We start from the raw sequence: 24,775 nt of genomic DNA, 5'->3' as shown, positions 1-24,775 counted from the left end.
GGTATGTACTTGTTTGTGCTTTCGTTCACCATGCTCAGTATGTCATTTCTAGCTTCTGCTGTATTTTGTCATGTATTGTTACCTTTCTGTGGCAGATCACTGTGTACTGATGAGAGGTAAACAATTCAGATATGGAAGAACAAGCAAGGATTTAAAGGGTGAGCTAGAAGCCCCCTGTTTCTTTCAAGTCTGGCTTTTTTTCAGAAGGCCATGTTGATCTGCTTAACATCAGTGTGCACCGCTGAAATCTGGGACTTGCTTTATTCCCTTGAAACAAATTTGCATTTGGTACATGCATCTGATTCCTTGCCTAGTGGTATGGACAGCTTTATGTGGGCCTTGCTGGATTTTGATCTGGCTAGTCCTGACATTGATATTCTTGTAAATTAGGACATCGTATGGTTTGGTACTTTGCTGAATTGCGTAGAGCCTTCTGCCAGAGATATAAAGGTACTTTACCTCATTGTCTCTTTTCTTCTCTTAAATTTAACTTCTAAAAAAAAATACTTGTGGTGTTGGAGTGTTAATAACTTGAAATGGCATAGGTCAGAAGGAAGATCTGCTGCTGCAAGACAAGGCTGCCATTAGAACGAGAAAGTTTTAAAATGACTTTTTGTGTGGAGTGGTTACTGTTATCAGGGAAGGCTAATACTTAGTATTTTTTTGGTCATGAAGCTTACAGCCTGATGAATGGGAAGGAAGGAGAAGGCTTTATTATGATCATATAGTCCTTTTGGGAGGAGATGTAATGTTTTCAGAGTGTTCTAGAAAGGGAGATCTTGTATTAATCCCAGCAATGCATGCTTCCTCAGGGCATCGAGTCTTTTCCAGTCCTGCAGGGCAACAGAATGCAACTGGAAACATCATTTTGCTGTTTGCAACGTTACTCAGATTAAACCTGTGCAAGAGGTTTAATACATATGCTGTCCACAAAAGTAGCCCTGTTAGTGGCCACAGTCCCTTAAAGTTGAAAATTGGGCTCTTTTTCCAGTGAGACCTGATAATGTAATTCAGAAGGCAGATCTGACAACTGTTAAAATACTAATTATTGGAGTAAATAGACGAAACAAATACAGAGGAGTTAATTACTTTCTCTAGGAGAACTGTTAGTCTAAATGTCGAATGATAATGCCACCCATCTGCTTGACAGCTATTTAGTTTACCAGATTTTGCATGCCGCTTAGCCAATGTCGGTTCCTTTCTTTTGGCAAAACTCTGTTCTTTGGTTTTATTTCCAGAGGAAGAGGTATTTGCATGCAATTTGTTTTAATCTGGAACAATCTGCATAGACAGGCAGTTTTCTGTAATAGTGGTTTGTTCTTGCTGTAAAATATCTGTGGATGTAGGCACAAAGAGGAATAGGCAAACTTGCTCTTATCTGAAAAGTTACTAAATAAAAAATCAACACTAATTAAGACTGGATGGAAGCACACTGTCCAGAATCAAGACGGAAATTGTTCTCTAGATTATTCTTGACTGCTGCACTACCAATGAGTGTAGATTAGACTTAATACGAACCTATAAACCAGCCTGTGAACCTAATTTCTCAACAAGGGACACTGTGAAAAATAAGATGAGAGGAATAAATAACATATATTTTTAATTTTCACATAGTCTTTACTACTCTTGGGCCTTTCTGAAGTTTCTAAAAAATTACTCACTTTTTTCCTAATAAACTTTTTCTGAATTTATTCTTGGAGGTCTAGTAATAAGTTTTCTTTAAAGTAGGAGATAAATCATGTTTGATCTTCCTGCCTAAGTAAGTATGCATTACATTTTCTTTTTGTTCTTGGTGAGTAAAAGGAGAGTTGTCAAGGTGAAGATGAAGAATATACTTGTGGGAACAAGGTAAAATAACCTAATAGACATTTTATGTGGAGAAATAATAAATGAGGAACTAGTATCTATGTTCTGGATAACTGCTACTATTTTTTTCTTTTGGCATAACCTCAAAATATCATCCGTTAGATAGCAAATTTGTGACATGATTATCATCATCTTTGAAACATGGAGACACTAAGTTAATAGTCTTCTGCTCTATTAGTGCATCAAACATGCTGTATCATAATCGAGTTAAGGGTGATTAACTAAGGAGTCAAAATCATGGTATCTTTTGATTATATAATATACCGAAGTGCTTACCTAATATCTAGTCTCCTAATTCCTGTTGTTAGTCTCCCAATATCTATTAGAGTAATAAACATGCACAAAAGGACTGTTCGACTGCTTTTGTAAGCGTTAACAACCCTAAAAATAATTTGGAATTTGGAATGTATGTTTATGTGTTCTGTTAGCTCAGTGGTGACCTGTGCTGCTTGAGCCCTTTGGACCTTGATGTCATAGAAGTATTTTAACTGTTTTCTTGTTTTGTTTTCTCCTCACAAGCTGAGGTTGCTGATCGGCAAGATTTGAGAGAGGAGATGGGGTAATGGAAAGTGAAGTGTTCATTTGGAGTGTGGAGCTACTTATCACTGGTTCAAGGAAAAGTATACAAATGAGAGCTTTATACCTTGAATGCAAGTTTTTGTCACATTTATTTGGAATGCTGTGACATAAGGCAATATTGTACCTTAATGGTATCTCAAAGATCCTTCTACTTGAAATGCTTTTATTTATTTAAAAATAACAGCTGAATTTACAAGATTAAAGATGAACTAAGTAATAAAAGTTTAGTAGTAATTTTTGGCAATCTATTAAAGCCAGATTTGAGGACACTGAAAGCTATGAAGGTTTGTTACTAAATTTTCTACGGTTGACAGGAATTCTTTCTTGAGGAGCTGTAATGTTTTAGCAACTGCATATTCCCTTTTTATTATAGCTGAGTCCTGAGTTTCAGAATTTGTAATAGTAAAGAAGTTACTTTGCTTTCACTTGATTTTTCTCTTTTTATGGTTTTACTTGAAAAGATTTTATTTCTACAGTTCTAGAGAAAAAAAAAATCTTCATTCTTTTACTACCTTACGTGCTGATGTGCAAATATTTCATTTTCAGACTGTATCTATGAGATAGTTGTGAGAAGTTTTCTGAAAACTTTGTTGGTGTCTCTTCTACCCTTGCAAATAGTTCACTATCACAGATTAATAGTATTCAGGTATGTCTTAGTGTGGAAGACACTGACAGTGTGGTGTTTGTAGATATGTGTTCTGGAGGACGTAGCAGTAACTCTGTTGTTGAGTGCCCTGGTGTACTGTAGGGCTTTGCCTAAAGATCTGGTAACAAAAGTTACTGACTGAAGTGTTACATTTCAGACACTAATCCAGATAGCTCACTTGACAGAATAAAGCTAATCCATCCCTTGTTAGAAATGCTGCCTTCAGCTTCTGAAAGATGTAACAAGTACCCTCATGCCTGAGCTCCACAGGGTTCCCTGTGCTTGAAAGTACAAGCCCAGGAGGGTTTGGCTTGGGGGTTCTGCGAGAGGAGGACTAAAGACTATTTCTTCCCCTTCTTTCTAGAAGTAAAGGATATTTCAAGGCAATTCACAGTAGATCCAGCTTCTGAATTTCTCATGTTGGGGAGTAGTCATAAATAAGAAGCAGTTTTTGATTCTTGGCAGCTGAAATAAAAGGAGTCCCAACTAACTGAAGAGAGTGGAAATGGACCTGAAAGAGACTTTAGGAATATACGTGACAATATGACAAGTCAAATTAATAATCAAGTGTTTATTATCGATAATTTCTGAAGGTCTTCTAATATGTTCTGTGTCTTACTGGGATCTGAATGTTTAAATTACATTTAATTAACTAACAGTTTTATATTTCTCTTGTTAATAAACTATATATCCTGTGACAGTTTTTGAGATGAAATCTGTGTGTCAGGTTTGGTATGTTATGTTTTCTTTTTAATTGTGTTATTTATACATGCAGTAATTTTACTGTACGCTTTCCAGTAATGTTGAGGTGAAGACAAGAGTAAGCTATATTAATAAAATTGCTCTTTTCAGGATTAGATGCTGTAGTTAAAATAAACAATCAATAAAATAGCTGTTTCATTGGAGGCTTCTAAAGAAAGCAAACACCTAAGTAGAGCTTAAAAATTATGCTATTGCAAATAGAACAGGTGCTTGGGATAATTTTTTTTGTCTGGTTTTCTTTTAGTGTGGCATAAGCAGTGTTGTGATGCAGCAAAATATTAGTGCATATTAAATTAAGCATGTTCTTGATCAAGGATGAATTGAAGCACATACAAAATGCTAAACAAGGGCCAATGGCCTATATGAACAATGCAGCAATTCTTGGACATGTCACTTTAATATACTCTTCTGTAGATCTCAGCATAAGTTTTATAAGAATGTGAATTGATTGTATCCCAAAACAGGTAATAGCAATATTTTTAGCACTTACAGATTTTTTGTGATGATACTTTTTTAAAATCTACATTCAGTTCCTAATAGTTGCTGTAAGAGATTCTGCTACCACTGAATTGGCAAGAGTAGTTTTATATAAAGCTTTACAGAAGTGCTCAACCTTGCCTTCTCCTCCCAAAAAGAGTACAAACAAAGACTGTTATTCATGTCACTCTTAATGGTTTATTTCCCATTTTTTCCGGTGTATATACCACAGTTTTACAGATGCACACTGCGGATTACCTGTTCTCTTAGTCATATAGATCACTTTCTCCTTATTTCTGATATTATAGTATTTTGAGCAATTTGAGAAAATTATTTGCATGGAAAAATACATTTATTTGTCCCTTAATCCACTTTAGAAATGAGATGGAAAACTGACTCCTCCATCTTTGCCTGTAAACTTGTCCATGAATGAGCATTAGAATGCCACTAAAATTTCTGAACTCTGTTTTAGGAGAGGTGTGAGATACAGAAAATGATATGAAAGGAGCAAGTTGGGGATTGATCCTTCTGAAGACAGACTTTGAACTCTAGAATGTATAGTTGGGATTTTTTGGTGCAAGTTCTTATGCTTTCATACAGCAAGACAACTGTGGAAAATTACTGCATTTCAGGTGAGGATTTTGAATAGCGCTGAACACAGAACTACTTCGTTTTCTTGGTGAGGGAAAGACAGGTTTATTTATGTGACTAGTACAAGTCTGTTGATGGGACAGTACTTTCCTCATATCCAAGACACCCAGGACACGTATCTTAAGGGAATTAACTATCAGAAACTGTAAAAAATGCATACTTGCAGTTAGCAGCATATAGAATAGATATACTTTTATGATTTCCTTTCTCTTATGATTTGTGCTGACATTCTCCTTTCTGACTTCGTTGTTTAAACAAGAACGTACATCTCAGTCTTTGACAGGTTTTTCTATAAGGCAATGGCTCTTGACCAGGTAAGGAGTTGCTAAGGAGTCTCTCTGGACCAGCAATCCAGTTTATTTAGCTGTAATTAAGAAGGGAGATAAAATATCTTTCTTATTGTGGAGCTGTGTTTTCAGACTTCTGGAAAAAGACCATCCTCACTCTGTGATGGTTGTACCATTCTGCATACTGGAGTAGTAGTTACAGGTACCTGGTATAGGAGAGAAGCCTGCTTGATTTGCTTACCTTGAATCCTCTGTTAATATGTAGCCAACTCATGTGACTGGCCCCAAAATGCTGCAGCGTCTGTGGGGTTTTATTCCCCTCCTTCCTTTTTTTATCCTTTTTCTTAAACTTTTAGAAGCCGTTTTGTTAGGGGACTTGTTTTTCAGTTATTTGGGAGGATTAATCTTACCTGGGAACATCAAACAGGCTCATTAATTTACTCAAATCTGTAAATTCAGTACCTGGCTTTAATTTGTTCTTAAAGTCTTTGTTATGTCCCTGTGATGATGAGAATGTTTCATGGCTAATTGCTGCTGGGTGTTTGACCTGTGTCACCCGAGAGAGCTATGGTGATGAAGTCTTGTAGCCTGTTTTTGATACTCATAGAAGATCAGCAAGATCTTGGCACTACACAGATCCATTAAGAGTTCTGTTGACAGCAGGAGTTGCAGGTAGAAATGGGAGTGTAACAAAGAACACAAAAGCATTGGCTTTGCTTACATTACTTTGAACGTGTTTGGGGCAAATATGCATTGAACTCTGGCAAGCCAACAGCTTTATCTTACTTTTTTTGCTGGACAGGATCCAAAGTCAAGTAATAGTTGTGATTCACTGTGGGGTATTTATTTATTTATTACTTGTAGAAATTAAGCAAGTTTATTAATGATCTTCAGATTTTTATCTGGCTCAGATTAGCATGCTATATAACTGATGTGATTGTAAGGGTTAGCTTTATAGAGCAAGCTTGATTTGCAGGGCTGCTGCTCAGGTTCAGGTTTATTTTTTTGGTCTGTAGCTTACAAAGGTAAATATTCATTGATTTCTGTTGCTTCTATGAGGGTCTGAATTTGTCTGCAAGTGGGAAACAGTTCATTTCTGAGAACTGCCACTACGTTTGTGTTAATTGACAGTTGTCTTTACAGTCTTGTCAGAAAGAACAATGATAGAATGGCTGCAAGAGCTCATTTGCTCTTTCAGCCTATGAGGTGTTTCTTTGAGAGAGATTTAAAGGTTGGTGTAGTGCCTGCTGTGCTATTCTCTGTCCTTCTGCCAACAAAAAATATAATAGCAAAGGAGAAAAAAATGTGGGGGTGGTTTTTTGGTGTCTTTTACTGGGGCAATTTGGTTAGATTTTAACATTCTGGCTTGTCAATAATGCTCATCTCTCAAAGACCCAGTTTTTACAGCGAAGTATGCCATTGGGTATAGATTATATATGGTACAGCTTTTATTCAGAACTGAGTTATATGTAAAGCTGCAGGTGGTAATATTTTTTCCCTCTCCTTTGTGTAATAATACAAAGAAAAACAGAGCTGAAATACTAATTTTATTCGTTTCCTTTAAGGACAGTACTCTTTTTACACTTAAAACTAATGATCAATTACAAATGTAGAACTTACAGCAAGCAAAGGCCCCCGAACCTGTTTTGTTTTGATTGAGCCTTATTTTAATGCTTTCATTTATCTTGAAATGGGCATTTTCAGTTTTTCATCATGCAAAGCATTCTAAATAAATGCACACTCACATTACTCTAATATTCTTTGAGTGAAATATTGGTGATGACAAATTCAGGTAATAAAAGCCTGAGACACAGCTGGGTGGTACATTCTAAGGTAATTTACTGATTACTGTGCCCCCTTTGCTACTTTGCCACAATGGGGTTATTATTTTACCCTCTTAGTAGTACAAAGAAAATTGGCACCCTTATCAGATGTAAATACAAAGACACCCCCCACACCCCCCTTCACATGTGAACACAACAAAAGTTAGCAGAAATCCTTCTTCCCGTTTTCATTCTTGGTTTGAAGCCAGTGTTTAGTGCTGCCTGATGTGGAGTTACAATCTTTTTTTCAGGATTGTGGAATGGCCCAGGACACTGCAGTACCCAGACTGAACTTTGAATATTGGTTGGATAAAGCTATTGAATGGGGTCAAGCCACCACGTTGGAATCCCAGAAGGATGTGTGCCTTCACTTGCCCCAGCTCCAGGAGTTTCTACATCAGATTTATGAAACTTTAAAACATATGGTAAGTGACTTCAAAAGGAAGAGTGACCTGTTTTGAAGACACCCTCAGAAACAGTCTGCACCATGTTTTGACAAAACCAGAAGCTAACAGTAGCAAAGAGGTTTGTATTATTGACCTAATGTGTTGCTGGATCAGAGAGGCAAATTGGGGAAACAGTCACAGGTAATGCAAACAGGAGTGTGCTTCCTGTTTCCTTGATTTATTGTGAAAGGAGCTTTTTTGTCTTGATTGGTTGTTGTCACGTGAGATTTCCCAGCCAATGCTCTAGCCTCTTTAAAAAACTCTTTAAAATAAACAAGAATTTGATTCTGGTTGTCAGGTCATAAATTGGATTATTTAAAGCCCTTAACATGCAAAACTGTAACTGATCCTTTAAATCTTAGAGAGTCTGTTGACACGTTAACCCCAGTGTTGTGGCACACATAGTGAATTCTAGCAGCATGGTCAGATTGTTGGCATATGCTGCTGGCTGTTCCGTTTAGTAATTTAATTATTGTCTGCAGTCACTCGAGTGCTTTTTTTAAAAGTAAGTTTAGTTGCTTATATGTTTAGTTGTGTATATTTTTTTCTGAGCATGGCTTTTCAGTATATCTATTCAGTATAATTAGCTTTAGAAATACTGCGTTATGGCATGAGGATGACTTCTTATGAAAGTAATTCTTTTTAAATATTTTTCTTATCTGAAGACTGCAGAGTTGTTATTTTTTTCTGAACTGAATTTGACTTTTAAATAAAAGGTTTTTAGGGAGTGGTGTTTCTTCCCATATTTATATATGTCTTTTTCTTAAAAGGGAGAAAAAAACATACCTATTTTTAATGTTGCTACTTCAAGTAATCTGAGGTTTGGCCTGAAATGGACCTTGTGAATATGGCCCCAGAAAGTCTAGGGCTAGCCCCAAACGTGAGACAAATTTAAGGAATTTATTGCAGCAGCAGGAGATGGTTATCGTTTCTGCTACTTGCATGCTATCTCAGCACAGCACCATTTTTAAAAGCCTTCATTTATTAGATAGTAAAGCTACAAAAATGGAAAAATAAGACTGATTACAGAGGACTGTATATAAACTACATTGTCTACTACTTTTATAGTGAAGCTGCTTTCTATTTGGTTACAAGTTAAATTGCAGTTTGTTACTGGCTAGTCATTACGTAAGTTAATTTAAAGAAAGCAAGTGAAAGTAACAGAAAGGTAATTAGTTTTATGCCATAGTAGGTATTCATTTCTTCAGAAAGTCTGAGAGATAGTATATTAAAGCAATGAGGATCAACAAAAATATAGTTTAATTGTGCTTTTATTAGCATGGAAATCTTGGTTACTAATACTGTTTTCTGATTACTGGATGTGAAGCAAATCAACAAATTTTCTACCATAATTAAGTATTAGGTGAGGAAATTACTTACTTAAGCTTTAACTTATTTGAATTATGACTTATAGCCAATTTCAAGAAGTTCTGCTTTTATTACATACCTGCAGGTGGTTTGTGTTTTGCTCCCATTTCATAGCAAAACCATTGGGATTGTAATTTACAACAATCTGTATCATTAACAGTTCTCCTAACCTACTTTTGATGTGTAGTATATTTATTATCTTTTTGTTTGTTCTTATGTTTTAACAGGATTCAATTGTAGCAATCCAGCAGTTCCCTTTAATTGGCCAGCTTCTAGGAAGGCTTTGTTGGAATCCTTTTGTTATAGGATATGGTAAGAACGTGTAATGATACTTCTGCAGCAGTTCCATAAACTTTATTCTATAGGAATTAGGAAAGTACAAGTTGTTACATACTTGGATTTTTTCCAAAAAGCACATCATTCTTTTTTACTTAAGTAAATTTTGAGATGAAAAAGTTAGCCAAGTTATTTAAAATATGTGGCACTGAGAAATCTTAAATTTACATTTGGAGCTAATTAATTTCATTGATTCATTACAGAATCTTGACTTGGGAGCAGTAGGTTTTAAACCCTGTGAGTGTTTATGTGCATCATGATTTCTGTTTTTCTTATTTTCTTGTTGTATTAATTACATTTTTGTTAGAAATCAAGTGTTTCTGATTACTTTCAACAGAAGTTTCTTCCAGTTATACATCAGAATATTCTACTGTATATGCTAATATAGAATATTTAATTTTTTTGATACTTGGTTTGTTTTTTTATTAGTGTAAAGCTCTACTAAGTTATGATTGTGTTTGTTTTTACTGAGTTTATTCTGAATGTGTGTTTGCCCCATCTTGCAAACTAGTGAAAATGCACATAGAATCAAAAGCAAAACAGTAAAGTGGTGACATAAGAAAAAAGCACATGAAAAACCAAGAGCCTCTTACTGGTAGTGTGTATGTGTGTAGGTGAGAATAAAGAAGAGAAAAGAAATTGGGGACAGGAAAACTGTTGGGAGGGAGGAGACACTACTTGTGCTACCTTACCAGCAGTTCCAGTACATTTTTCAGGAATTGAGATGTTGGTATGTTGATAAATGACTCGGGATCTACTTTTAAGTAGAAAACTAATTCTGAGCTTCTCTGTGATCCCTTAAAATAATCTTTGGCCAGTCTTCTGCTACTACTACAACTAAGAAAAAGAAGTCATACTTTGTCTCTTCTGCTTTATGCTTCTTTTTGGGGAAATACAGGAAAGGACAATTTTTGTGTTCACCTGGAAGGGCTTATTAAGTCAAGCACATTAGGCTAAAGTGATCATATGTCTTCTGGTTTGGCTGTGTCTTCCTCTAGTCAGCTCCAAGCACAGGCAGAATGAACTTGTCTGCAAAACACACGGTAGATGTGTGTTATGTCAGCACTTCCCCTCTGAAAGGAAAATTTGGGAAGGAACCTAGATTTGAACATAGATCACTTTTGCAGAGCAGCACATGTGTGCTTTTGTGGCACCTTTTGAGAAAAGCCTTTTCAGACTTTATAGACTTATTTTTACAAGGGAGAGGTTCCCTTTTTAATCATAGTTCCAGTTTTTGAGAATGTTGATAACTGTTGATGTTTACAATTACACACAAACTTCTAAGTTTTTGTTTGGAATATACAGGTCTTTAGACCATCAGTTTTTCTGAGCTAACAATATATGTGGTATAGAAAGTAGCTTCATCTATATTTTTCATCAAAGTTGAAAGGCATCTGTTTCTGCCTTTGACTCCTTTTCACAACAATCCCAGCAATACAGTCTTGTTTCCTCTACTTCTTTCCTCTTCTCTGTGATTCATCTGCATTTTCTAAAGCAAGAAAAGCACTTTTTCTGCAAGTTAATCATTATCTCTGAAGATTGCAAGAGGATGGACCTTCACTACAGGCTTTTTTTTTTTTTTTTGTCTTAAAGTTGCAAGCAAGCCAATTCAGAGAACTTCACTTGCTCAAAATGGAATCCTTCACTTTAATGCTTAAAGATGAGTCAAGGAGATTTTCTGACATCAATAGACCTGAAGATGTCTGCTTATACATTCCCACCACTTCCTCTTTTTAGAGCCACCTGAGTGCTCTTTGGATTGCTGGCATTTTAGATTCAGCAGATTTTCATTTTGTTTGGCACTAGTTCTGAAGATATGCTTTAAGATAGTGCTGGCTATAGCAGATGCTGACTCTCAAGTGGGTTTCATGTAATTTCTCATTTGGATAAATAGCTCATTCAGCCATGCGTCCGAGACCAGGCCACCCTCGCAGTAGAAGGAACTAATTTTGTTCAATTCAGTCTTTCATACTAATAAATGGAGGAGGAAAAACATTATACTTCTGCATCATGTCCAAACCACAATACCTATCACCTCAGATGAATGTCTGTTGGTGCTGGAAGCTGACATGGCTGACCACTCAGTGAAGGAAGCGTGGTCTCCAAGGGAAAATAATCTCCTCATAAACACTCCTGAGCAGGAGGTGACCAAGTTAGCCTTATTTAGAAAGCTAATGTGAAGGAAGCACGACCAAAGAAAGTCTCATGGCTGTGCTTGTGGTCCTAAACCACAAGGGACACATGACGAATTCAGTCTTGGTAAGGAATTCCAATGTTTTTTCTGTGGGCTAGGGGATTATCTTCTCAGTAGGACCCTCCTGGTTTGAGTTTTGAGTCCAAGTGTCTTGAATCCCAAATTAATACTACAAATGCTGGGGAGTGGCCCTGTATGTTAGTATATGTGTGTGAGTGTGCATACTTATGTATGCATTCATTTCCACAGAAAGTTCAGTTTTATCTGATCAACATTTTCTGACATATTACAATAAAATTTTACAGCAAGCTCTGAAAAGAATATTTTGGGCTGTAAGATTAGGGTTTTCTTATTAGTTCCTTGCATCTGGCCCTGTTCATGACAGGGTATTTATAAACTGTCTGTATCATAGGTTGATTGAGACCACACTGTGTTATGAGGAAAAACTTTGCCTTTTTTTTTTTTTTAATTTTTGATGTGAGACTAGCAGGGGAGAAGTGCAATCTGAATAATCATAAAGGTTTAAGCTTTTGGTTGGTTGGTTTTTGTTGTTTTTTTATTTTTTACAAAACAGCTTCTAAGCTGTCTTAAATTTTCTACAGAAAATTTTCATTCCTTTAGTTGGAGTTACAACATTCACCTACTTAGAAGTCCAGTAGATAGTTGGTGACCTTTTCTGGGATACGATTTCCAACTTTGAGTTACTGATTTTTTCCTCTGGATGTATTAATTGGATATTTATTTGAGTAGTGAGCATTCTTTCATGCCATAATAAGATCAAATGCCTTTGTTCATATCCTGATAATGGTTTTCAGTGCATACCATGCTGGTATGTTTTCCATGGGGATCACAGTTACTAGAAAAACGGGAGGAAAAAACCCACCAGTAAGTTTTCTGTGGCTCTCTGTGTTTGGTCTTTTGATGTGATTATCTTTTGCAGCTGCCATAATTATTTTAAGATCTGTTCCCCCTTGTTCTTAATCTTCCCATCTTTCATCCGCAGTTCCAAAGCAGCTGTGAAAAGAAAATAGTGAATCTGTGAGTGGCCCTCAGAGTGTCATTGGGTACTTCAGCAGGAGGACTGTATGGTCCCTTTTCCTATTTTTCACAGATCTGTGGGAGGCTACTTTGGTTTTGGTTCTAGCCAAAAAGTAATTTTGACTGGGAAAACTGTGAAGCTGTACAAGTCCCTCATTTTTTGGGAACTGTTGGCGTAGCTATTACGCCAATATGTTGGTTTCACTTAGGTTGAGGTTTGAATGTATCTAGCTAAATCTGCATAAACTGATTATGCTGGCAAAGTGTGCTGGTATATCATTTATCTAAGCTATGTTTTCATCATTTTAGCTTTCAACATACTGATTTACATTTCTGACAGGCAACACTATATGCAATTTACTTTATAGTATGCAGCAAGTCATCATGTGTAGCAAAAAGTCTTCTCATCCAGAAGTCTAATTAAGCAGTTACATGCATTTTTTCACCCTTTTCCTTTATTTTTTTAGGTCAAAAGAAAACCATAACTTAAATAAAATGACTTAATGGCATACTGTAGATATATAGTATAAATACGATGAGTCAAAAGAAGGAACACTTGAACTATGTATACTTTGTTTGGGATAGGTGATTCGGACTTGACAAACCCCCCTTCCCTCACCTTTCTGTGTAGTATGACTTATTTTTAAATATAATTCATATAATTGAAAATTATATCAAAAGCCAGACTTTATACACAGATGATATTTTAGTACCAGTAATTAATAATGTTTAAATATCTTCATTTTCCAAGAAGCAAATTGCTATAGTTTAGTTGTTTAAACAAATAAAACAGTATTTGTTTATTTTTCCTCCCATATAATTTCATATCAGAGTTTAGGTGAAATGTTTTTTGAAGGAGATAGCGTTGCTTCTTAGTGCTGATGTCTGAATGCTAGTTGGGTATAGTTACAATCAAAGTATAAGAATACTTTGAATTTCTGCTGAGCAGTATGCAAGATGTCTCCTTTAACTCCAGTCTTAAACAACCTAGGAAATTATTAGCCTTGTAAAAATCCATGTTAAAAAAAATCCCAAACACACAATGGCAGAATACCCCAAACTGTAGTCAATTAAATGTGTATGTTTGAGAAACCATTTCTGTGCAGAGATGTTAGTCAGTGGGAGGCCAGTAATGGCCTACAGGCATGTTGGACATTTATTGAGGAATACTGGTTTAAATCAATATTAACTTCTCTGATCACCTGGTGAAAATATAGGCATTACTTAATGGAGCTTTTATTTTTTCTTCAGGCTTTACCAACAAAGCACTTCTAAATAACACTGTTTATTACATCCTGGATAACAAATACACAGAAAAACAAAAGAAATCACTTGTTGAGCTTGATAATCAAATTGTCTCCTAATATAATTTCTAAAACTCATGTGGTATTACTCGTTTGTATTATTTTTAACAAGAATAATATCACTTACTAAGTGAATATTATATCAGAGCTACAGTACTACATCCAGTTTTCATAATTTTAAGTACAATCATGCAGTTTTACTCTGGGATGAAAATCAGTGTAGAGACTCTTGGTATCTGCCACAGAACATCTGGGGAAAAAAGAAGCCTATTGAAAACAACATTGTGGGAAATAATCATGGGTTAAATGGCTCTTCAACTGCTTACTCCAAATAATCAGCTCCTCTATAATAATATCTGTGCATCTGAGCAGTGACAGTATTGCTCAGTATAGTAGGTTTTTAGAGAACGCAACTCATTTCCAACAGTGGGTTAGAATTAAGTAAAACCTGATCTCATCCTGAACAGAAAATCACAATAGGATTTTTTTTCCATCAGCATTTAGTTATTCTGTTGTCTGCAGAAATGTCATTTGCCTGAAGCACGGAGAATCTTAATGTATTCTTACAGGAAACTCGATGTTTTACATTCTTGTTATGAATGGTTTCATACTTCATGAACTTAACTTTTTCAGAAGTGAGCATTCTTTACTTGTGCAAGCTTTGGACACAATGTAATAACTATTTGACTACTGTTTGTTGTTTATTATTAATGATATTATTTAGATACCAAATTGAAAGTTCCTTGATGATAGCTTCAAGTATTATTTATGTAAATGAATCACTAGGTTGTGCATGTTTCTTAAGACCATCTAAACATTGTATAGATTTTGAACTCTCTGATACCTTTGAAATTGCTATTGAAGGAAAGGATTACACAAGAACTACATATGAATAACATTAAATGTGTGGTGTGAATCTGGTAGAAAAGAAGCATTATGAATTGAGACTGATATTTAGGGCTTTAGTTTTGTGGATGGATAGGGATTGTTGTGTGTAATTCTCTCTGTGTTTTGATTTTTCTTTTTTTTTTCTCTAAATGTATTCTTACTTGCTTTTTTTTCCTGCAGATGAAAGCCAGAAGACTCTGATGTGGTGCTTATGTTGTCTATACAGCAGTGAACCACAGAACCCTGTGGAATTGAAGGCCAACAGCTGGATACGGGTAAGTGAATGAATCCTTTCCAGGACTGCTTTGAATTAAATTGATTATTTAAAGGTGCTACATCTATAGCATAGAGACATTGTCATTTAAGAAACTGCTCCAAACACAACTTGCATACATATTGTGTTGAAGTATATATCACTCTCATAACAACACAGTCAGTGCTAGTCTGTCATTTTAAGTATTAAAAAGATGTGGCATTTTAAAGTAGGTAGTTTTGATGGCTTTTAACCTAGTAGATTCGCCAAGTCCAGTAACTGTGAATAGTGAGCAATGACCACAAATCAGAAGGGAAGCGTTATTAAAAAAAAAAAAAGAACCTTTCAATTAGGATAAAATACATAACCTGGAGAAATGCCATAGTTTGTTTTGAAAACAGTTTATATTTGCTCTTTAATTTTATTCTTTTTTGCTTTTGTTTCATCTCCTGCCTATGAAGAATTTAATTGTATCCAAACTTTCTTCAAAGGCAGTCAGAGAGGGGAGGGGTAGTGCTTGTGTGTGGATTTATATTTAGTGACTTAAGGAATAATGAATCCTTAACTTTAATCCCAAATTTAGGGTTTTGCATGGCACATCTGTTCATATTTTATATATTTCCACACTGAACTAGCAAAGCACATCAGCACATAAATAACTTGCAGCACATTGATGCTTAATGCTTTACGTTGCTAAATAGCAATTTGAGGGTGCAGTGTTGTTGATTTTACATCCTTGCATTCTCTGTGGGTCCCTATCAAAATATGGTTAAAAATACTAATGGAATTGTTAATGTATTTTTTTATATCTTATAGCCCTCACAACTAGTGAGAATGTAGCAGCCTGATGATTATTTATGTATGGCTGCTAAAGCTGAAGGTACTTCTAGTCCTCTCTTAAGTAGTTCATTTCTTACTTACTAGTTGACCTGTGTATGTACATGTCAGTTTATCTAGGTATGCATGTAATACTAGGATGTACATTATGTTGGTAGATAACTGTATTTAACTATGTAGTATTGTTGATTTAGGTGGAGTAATTCTCAGTAGTAAATTCTCACAAACTTTCAGGTGGCCTTGGGTGCCTGTGTGTACCTGTTTGGTGGGTTGTACCACACACCATGAAATTCTCAACAACTTATTACTAACTAAAATCACCCTTATTTTCTTCCTGTCTTTAACTGTTTTCAAGAGGCTTTTCCTGAGGTTAGTATACTTGGAATTCGCAGTGTGGCTATGCTTGAATACCAAAGTAAAATGATGCAAAAAAAAAAAAAATCTGCCTTTTCTAATGTAGTCTTGCTAGTTGGATACATTTTTTCATAATGACATAGGAGATGCACAATAGCATGCACTTAGTTATCAAACAGAGCAAAATTTGTCATTTTATTTATTATTAGCAGCAGCATATGCATTAATGATGTTAAGTGATAAGGGAGAGTTGTACCCAGATAGTCTTCTACAGATAGCTTCCCTTTCTGGGAGGGAAAAAGCCAGTTGTTTTAATCCAGATCGGTTGCCTTACTGATTGATGTAACTGAACTGATGTTGTTGCTGATATAAGAAAAAGTATAAAGTAAACAAGAACAAACAGTAGGGGAAGGATGAAGGTGGGACTGCTGCTTTTGGCAGCACTGCCACCTGAAGCTGTCTTAGATTGGGACTAACATGTAAGCCTTTGATTCAATCCTCACTGTAGTCTGCAGGAATTTTTCACCCACTCTGTGTTTTTGAATCAACCTTAATAGTAATTGTGACTTGGTGGGTTAAGAGTTAACCTAAAAGCGATAGGGAAGAGGGCATGGAGGAGTTCAAAGCACAAACATGTCTTACTAGCTGTTTTTATCATTCGGCACTTCCCTAGTTGTCTGAAGTGGGTGTAGCATAATATGATCTGAAATGTAATGCGTTCATATTTTGATTGGAGGGAAAGAAACAGGTCTTGGAAAACTTCTAATTAAAAAAAAAAAAGATAGGTAAAGGAAGTTGTAAAATGCACAGCATAAGGGTACAAAAGTTGAGATTAAAAGAAAGGGTATTATTAAATTGTTTTCTATAGTTGTTAGAATTTCTTCTCAGTTTCTTACTGTCCAGTGTGCATCATAACAAAGCTTTTTGAAGAAAGTGGTTTTACCTCCTTTTCCTAATCAGCATTGTAATTCTAGTCACCAGCAATTGTAATATAATAAGGACTATGATGCTTGTTTGTACAGAAGAACCTAAGTTTTTTGCTACTCTTCAAGGGTTTCTTTTGCCATGTATGATAATGATTTCTATTTTAAAAAAAATTAACAAACAGTAAGTCTGTTGACCCACCTAGTGCATACTTAACATTGTTTCCTCCTGAACTGCTTTATTTTCCATATTACCTGTGTCTCAAAAGATTGTCTGTCCTGGTTCCATCTGAGATAGAGTTCATTTTCTTCCTAGTAGTTGGTATAGTGCTGTGTTTTGGATTTAGGATGAGAATAGTGTCAATAACACCCTGATGTTTTAGTTGTTGCTGAGCAGTGCTTACACTAAGTCAAGGACTTTCCAGCTTCTCGTACTGCCCTGCCAGCAAGGAGGCTGGGGGTGCACAAGAAGCTGGGAGGGGACACAGTCAGGACAGCTGATCCAAACTGGCCAAAGGGATATTCCGTACCATATGATGTCATGCTGAACAAAAAAATGGGGGGGGGGGCATGGCTGCTGCTCGGGAACTGGCTGGGCATCAGTCAACAGGTGGTGAGCAATTGCATTGTGCATTACTTGTTTTGTATGTTCTTTTATCATTATTATTATTATTATTATTATTATTATTATTATTATTATTATCCCTTCCTTTTCTGTCCTATTAAATTGTCTTTATCTCAACCCATGAGTTTTACCTTTTTTCCGATTCTCTCCCCCATCCCTCTGGAGGGGAGTGAGCGAATGGATGTGTGGTGTTCAGCTGCCTGCCGGGTTAAACCACAACATTGTCACAGAATGGAATCAAGACATATTTGCTATGAGAGCCATAATTTGAGGTTTGCATCAGCTGTTTTCATATTGACTAGATGACCAACCTCTGCAGTGGTTTGATCTGACCTCAGCCTTGTTTGTAATATGGCGGGAGCTCTTTACAGCAGGGATATTCACTCTCTGGTGGAGAAGATGCCAAATACACTGTGGTACACTGTGGAAAAAATGGCCAAAAGTCTAAAATATATAGTTGAAACAAATTCTTGGGGGTGGGGACGAAGGTAGTTTTGTGGCTACATGATGTAAAGGGAAGTGAAATCCAGAAATTAATTCTAAATAAAGCTCTGAAATTTGAATGCTACTTAAAAGGTTTTTAGTATTATGGAAAACTTGCCCATACTTGGGAAGAAATGATAGATTATCTAAGGTATTTAAGCTCTGCCTAGAGGGTATGGATGGAAAGCCATCCATCACCACACAGAATGGGGCTCTGAATCGGGTCCATACACACTGACACAAGAGCCATGGGAAAGGGGTTTACATATAGGAACTGCTGTTCAGCTTCTGCAGAAGTGACCTTCACAGTAGCTTTGTCCTTTGGCCCTGCAGCTGAGAGTTAAAGTAGAGTAGTTCACTGTGTAAGCCAGCATGCATCAAATAAGTTGAGATGTCTGGGTGTACATTTAGTCGATGATAGAACAAAGAAAATGTAAAAATACCAAACCAGCCAAACAAACAAACAAAAAACCCCACCCAAACAATAAAAAAATGAGGAGGACTGTGTAATGGAGATAGACAACTTTAGCTGCTTACTATTAACTGTTTAATTTTAACAACAACAAAAAAACCTTTTTAAGATTGCTTCCTAGTTTTGTGGGTTTTAGATGGGGCTTCTATGAAAATTTTTCTCCCAAAATGCAAAGTTATATCTGAGTGGAAAATGGTATTATTCAGTCAAGTTAGTCGTGAATATTCTTCTTTCCTTTGTTTTTATAGCTATGTACACTGACTATTAAATTACACCTTGCTTTTTGTCATGGCAAGCACGAGTTCCTAAAGAGTACTTGTGGCCTTTCAGTGCATTTTTGACTAAAGTCATTGACAGGAAGTCTGATCTCAGGTGTTTTGTTTTCAGCTACTAAATTGCATTTTCAAGTAGGAAAAAAAGTATTTTATGCTGGCTTACTTTTTAACTTTCCTGCCATTGCTATAGAAAAGCTGTGTTGTTTTTAATGACAAGAAGGGTAGCTACCCACTTGAACCACAGTATTAGTAAGTTTCAGAAACCGAGGTTGTACAGGTCTGTAAGTCCTCTGAAAGAATAAAACATGCAAAGAAATGACTTGGAATTTAATTAAAACGTGCAATGTAGACTGCAGTGTTTTTAGGATCAGATGTTTTTTAAAATGGTAGAATTTTTTTTTTAATGATTCTGAATTTTAGTGCTGGATTCTAGGTGCCATAGGTCTTTTACACAGCTAGACGCAGTGTAGGAAGCCAAGATACATGCTGCCACAGATTTCTCACTGATGAAATGATCATTACCTGGTTAAACCAGTCTATAAGAAAGTGATTTAGTTTCTCCAGCTGGCCTTCTCTGAGCAGAGAGTTTTGGAGCTGTGCAGTAAGTGTGGTTCTAACATGGGCTTCTGTCTGGTGGGGCTAGAACAGCTTCCTTTCACTGAGGGTTACTCTTGCAATCACATTGCAGCAACTAGAGAGCTTTTCTGAACTAGATTTCCATTTTATTAACTTGGTCACACCTCCTCTTCTGCTCTCAGTTTATAAACTGTGTTTATGAATTATTTATGGCTTTGGAATTTGTTTCAAATTCTGCTTTTGTTGTATTGTTTTGGAAGGCCATTCATACTTGTGAGAGTGTTACAGCCCCATCCCTCTTTCAGATTGGGTAAAACAGGAACAGGTAATATCCCTCTTTTTAATTTTTTTTTTTTTTAAATACAAGATGCATTTTCTCAATGCTTTACTTTCCCTCAAAGGAATACAAGGAACAAGGCAGGGTATACGTAAGAGCTTAAACATAGGGGTGGAAGGCCTATCAGCCTTGGCACATGTTTTTAGAGGTGGTTTGTGGGCTTGGCCAAAATTTTCCTTTCTGGAAATGTGTAGTTCTTTTAGGTATCTGTATCCTGTGCAAGGCCACATTAGATTAATGGCTGCAAAAGTAGTAAGTGTTCTTTGTAAGAGTAATTTTTAATGGGACTGGAATTCTAAAATTATTTTTGCTATATTTTCCAAAAACACCTCATGACACTTGTGTTTTATCTTTCATAACATTTCATACATGTTTTCTCTCACCAGTGTTATTCTGGGTAATTTTTGAACTAAGGATGTTATGATGCCAAATCAATGTAAAAATTTTGATTCAGAAAGTTTTGATTTTATTATGTCAGTGAGTTTCTAGTTCCTCAGCAGAACTGTGTAAAAATAATGTTCCTATGAAAATACTAAAGCTGATTAAAAAAAAAAGAAAAGAGCCTCTAAAATTGGCTCATCTATTAATCGTTTGTGAATGTTGCTGAGAGATTTCTGCTGTAAGATCAAGGTTTTGAATTATGGTCTGCAGTCCTTGCCTCCCCCTCTTTAACAATTTTCTGCTGAGCTAAGCAATGTTGGTGGAAAGGTAGTGGACACCGCTTATTCCCAATGTATGCAATGGAAAGCAGAGACCATATTATTATTTCGTTTAGGCGCTGTCAGCACTCAGTGAACAAAGTTCACCACTTGAGAGTACCTTTGTGAGAATGCAAATATAGTCTTTTCAGGTAAAGGATTTCCATTTTGCCAAATTTAGTGTTTGCAGTAAAATTGCAACATTTGTTTGCTGGAGTTTCTCTGCTTTTTAGGGAAATAGGAGGCATACCAGAACTTCAAAGTCACCTTGTTATTTTTTTGAACAGCAAACATGGAAACATGTTTGAAAACCATTGCTTTCATATGCTATGTGTTTAGCAGAACCCCTGCTTCTACAGCAATGCTCAAATGTTTCTGGTAAAAAAGGTTTTGTGGGGGGTTTTTGTTGTTTTGTTTTTGTTATTTTAAATTTGAGTTACAAATCTGAAAATGTAATGTCAAAACCTTCTGTGTGGGATCTTTCCCTTTAGTATTGTGACACTTGCCTCCTGTGGAGGATACATTAAAGCATCTGAATGGAAGTCTTGTTTTCCAAAAGAATGGAAGGCATATACCTGTCCTCCACATGCCAACCTTTTGATGTACCTTCAAGTTGTATTTGTTTAGACTAAATTTGATGGAATTCTGTCTATTGTATTAAAGTGTTTTGCAGTGGATTGCTACTCCTCAGATAGGCCAGATCAAGAAATTTACTGCCAATTAAGCACAGGATGTTTGAGATTTTTAGTGACATTCTCCAGATGACCTGTTTTTTTTAATGATCATCTGACTTTTTAATTAAACTACAATTTTAGTTGAGTTGGTTCAGTTAATGAAGCACTGACCTTTCACCCCTACGTCTGAATCTGTGCCAGAATTTTCAGTAAAATGGGTTCTTAAGACCTTTGCTTTCTATGTCGCAATATATCTGAGACTGTGATGAATTAACATTGAAACGATGGTCTCTCAGTGATGATTCAAAATGGAAATGTTTGTGATTTACTTCTTGGGACAGATGCACCCACATTGAAATGCTTAGTTACATCTCACTATAAACTTGTACCTGTGTGTGGTTTTTCTTTCCTCTTTAGATGTCAAGTGCTTCTTTGCTCTTATCTTGGATCATCCAGCTGTCTGATCAGGTGTTACCATATTTGTCATTCTTAATAGTTTAATCCATTGACATATTTTGGTTAGGCAACAATGTTCAGGAATAGAAGAAAAACAACACTTGTTATGAAAACAGGAGTTCAGCAAAATGAAACTTCTTAAAATTTTAGGATTTAAGTGGACTTACTGATTTGTCTGTCGGGGAATAGTTGCTCATTGATTTACTGGGACTCTGCAAGATTATTTAGTTACTTCTGAGGCAGTCTCATACAAATCAAAATAGAAGTATTGCAAGAAAGAAGTTAGAAAGTAGACATTGATGAAACTACAGAAAAGTTGTGGAGAATAGCTGAGAAAAATACTGGAAAGAGAAGAATACTGGAAAGAAGTAATGTTAAGAAAAGGTCAGGGAGTGTGAAATGTATACGTGTGTGCGTGTTTTCATGTGTTTTGGCTTCTATTTGGAATGAGTTACCACAGCATTTTCAATATTCTATCACAATGAGGATAGTAAGGCATCACAGTAAATCATGAAGGAACTGAGAGGGACTAGATTGTATTTGAGAAATACAGGGATTCTCACCATATCTTTATGAAGTATCCAAAATAGCTTTTGTGTGAAATGGAAGATGAAAAAGGGAGGTAGACTCTATAATTCTCATTATAGAATCACAGAATGGTTTGGGTTGGAAGACACCATTGAAGATCATGTAGTCCAGGCCCCCTGCAATGAGCAGGGACATCTTCAACTAGATCAGGTTGCTCAGAGCCCCGTCCAACCTGACCTGGAATGTTTCCAGGGATGAGACATCTAGCACCTCTCTGGGCAACCTGTTCCAGTGTTTCACTGCCCTCATCGTAAAAAATTTCCTCCTTATGTCTAGTCCGAAGTTACCCTCTTTCAGTTTAAAACCATTGCCACTTGTCCTATCGCAACAGGCCTTACTAAAGAGTTTGTCCCCATCTTTCTTATAAGCCCCCTTTAAGTATGAAAGGCTGCAGTAAGGTCTTAAGACCTTAGAATAAGGAAATTCTATTTTCTTCCTGTGTCTGTTTTATGGGAAGAAGCTTATTTTGCAGGATATATGGCTTATATGTATTTGTTAAAATGCAGTATGCCGAGTATGTGAGGAAGAGTTTGGAACTGGAGGCACTTGTTCGCAGTACATAGTAATGACAACTTTGCTTACTATGATGGCTGCTTACTAACTTATGAACAGTGGTGTATATTCTTACATACCAGTAGATGGCATTCTCCATATTGCATACAGGTACACATGTTTGTTTTATATTAATATGTACACAGCTTTCCATTTTGCAGCATTCTAATACATTTCTTTGAAGGCAAGGTGAACATTTTCTTTTAATGTTGGTCTCTAGATTAGAAGCCAGCTTCACTGCTGCCCAGATTGTGTGGCATTATTTTGAGTCTTAGCTGTCTAATGATGCTTGCACTAGTGAGAGTTCTGTGCTAAGATTCTTGAAATTTTTGGCAACAATTCAGGATACTCACTAATAGGAAAATTAATTTCATTATTTTCTTTCCTGTATGCACAGTGCATGCAGTTGAACTGATTTTTGTCTTGCCCGTAAATATTCCAGGGATGTGGAAGAATTATACCAGTGTTTTCACTTGTTGTTATGATAATGACTAATTTTTCATATTTATATTTTTTTTAGTACTTAGGGGCCTTGTATCTGAGGTTCTGTCGTATTAAACACTGTACATGAACAGTTTAGAAAACATTCTTGGTTTTGAAGTGATTACAATGAAAGACTCATCATGCAAATAGATTTAGAAAAAAGAATAAAAAAGAAACAACTATTCCTTTTCTCCAGCCGCCACCTTCCTCACCATTACAAAATTACAAAAAAACTGCACTGTTCAGAATACTATTTGTATTTCCCCTCCTCTGTTTTTCCCTTGGCAAACCTTATTACATGGTTTGACGGTGACCCATTTATGTATGGTCATGCACTGTGTTTTTAAGGACAACTCACCTGTCTATTCCACAATTTTTTTAGCATGTCCGTCATCATATTACTTGGTTTGCTGCTCCCATGTTTTAACTTATTCTGTCACCTTTTTCACTGCTGCTGTTTTCAAAAGTTTGTTTGCTGTAGGCATGAGATCTCCCCACAATGTCGGGTACAACAAAGCATCCGTTATTCTGTTTCTGGTACCTTGTTAAGAGTAAGCCTTTTGCAGTGCATTAGCACAGCAACTCCAGCAAGCGCAATAAGCTGCGAAAACTTATACCACTAAGTACCAATAGATGGCACTCTCTGTATTAAGCGATTGCCAGTATGCCCATCACACAAACATGCATACACACAGAAACATGTGAGCCGCTCTCGCCCACCGTTTTTAGAGTAGGGTAATTTAGACGTTGTTAGGGATTAAACTAATGGTAATAACATTGCAGCCTTTTCGTTGGTTCCATCTGGATGTGTTTTGTTAGAAAGGCAGTATTATGTGGTAGTTTGCCTTTAATTTGTCAAATTTGTCGTGAGGATGACAAATAAAGATGAGTGCTTCCTCTAAGGAAGGACCACGTTGAACTTGACTTCCGCAACCAAATTAGTGGGTATAAAATAATGCTGTTATAGAGCAAGCATGAACAGGCCATTCACTGGAGTTGGTAACGAGAAATAAAAACCGGGAGTTGGCTGTTGTGCATTATACTTTCACTTAAGCTGTTCTGTGTTACAAAAGTTTTCCATTCTCAGTTAAAACTAAGAGCAATTATTAAATAAATATGCCTCATAAAAATAAACAAAAAGAGTCTACCAAATATGCTGCTGCTAATGGTTGCCTGTTCTGGAGGCTTTTGTGAACACACAAGAGATTCTGGATAATTACAGGCTAGTGATCCCTTTTGTGATATTGTTTTGTTTATGTTTGGAGATTTTTAGATTATTCTTATAATTCATGATTGGTCAGAGCATTGAAGCACTAGGAACTTAATGTAATTGTAGAAATTTTATTGTTATGCAATGCAATTATTAATGTTCTCATTATTCATGAAAATTTTAATCCAATTTTAAATCCCACATAGGCTCATATCCTGTGGACAGGATGGGAAATGCAGATGTTTATGGCATTTGTAAGTTGACAAGCCATCAAAGTTGCATCCAAGAAACCTGAATGTTATATTTGACTTGTG

The 24,775-nt window shown here is 36.1% G+C and overlaps 1 protein-coding gene across 2 annotated transcripts in view; it reads left to right on the top strand.

Annotated features, from left to right (window-relative positions):
- Positions 1 to 24,775, top strand: part of FANCC (FA complementation group C) — an 85,986-nt gene that overhangs the window by 8,397 nt on the left and 52,814 nt on the right. The window contains exons 2-5 of one of the 2 annotated variants that reach the window (XM_075526486.1): positions 4,803 to 4,962; positions 7,343 to 7,516; positions 9,133 to 9,217; positions 14,846 to 14,940. In XM_075526486.1, the coding sequence (XP_075382601.1) occupies positions 7,352 to 7,516; positions 9,133 to 9,217; positions 14,846 to 14,940 (345 nt within the window). In that variant the 5' untranslated portion in view covers positions 4,803 to 4,962; positions 7,343 to 7,351. The remainder of the gene's footprint in view (positions 1 to 4,802; positions 4,963 to 7,342; positions 7,517 to 9,132; positions 9,218 to 14,845; positions 14,941 to 24,775) is intronic. The other variant, XM_075526487.1, reaches the window with a different exon arrangement.

The sequence above is a fragment of the Mycteria americana genome, chromosome Z (assembly GCF_035582795.1).
Source record: "Mycteria americana isolate JAX WOST 10 ecotype Jacksonville Zoo and Gardens chromosome Z, USCA_MyAme_1.0, whole genome shotgun sequence".
Taxonomy (NCBI): domain Eukaryota; kingdom Metazoa; phylum Chordata; class Aves; order Ciconiiformes; family Ciconiidae; genus Mycteria; species Mycteria americana.
Note: the sequence above shows the minus strand (reverse complement) of the source record. Positions and strands in the feature narration are given on the sequence as shown.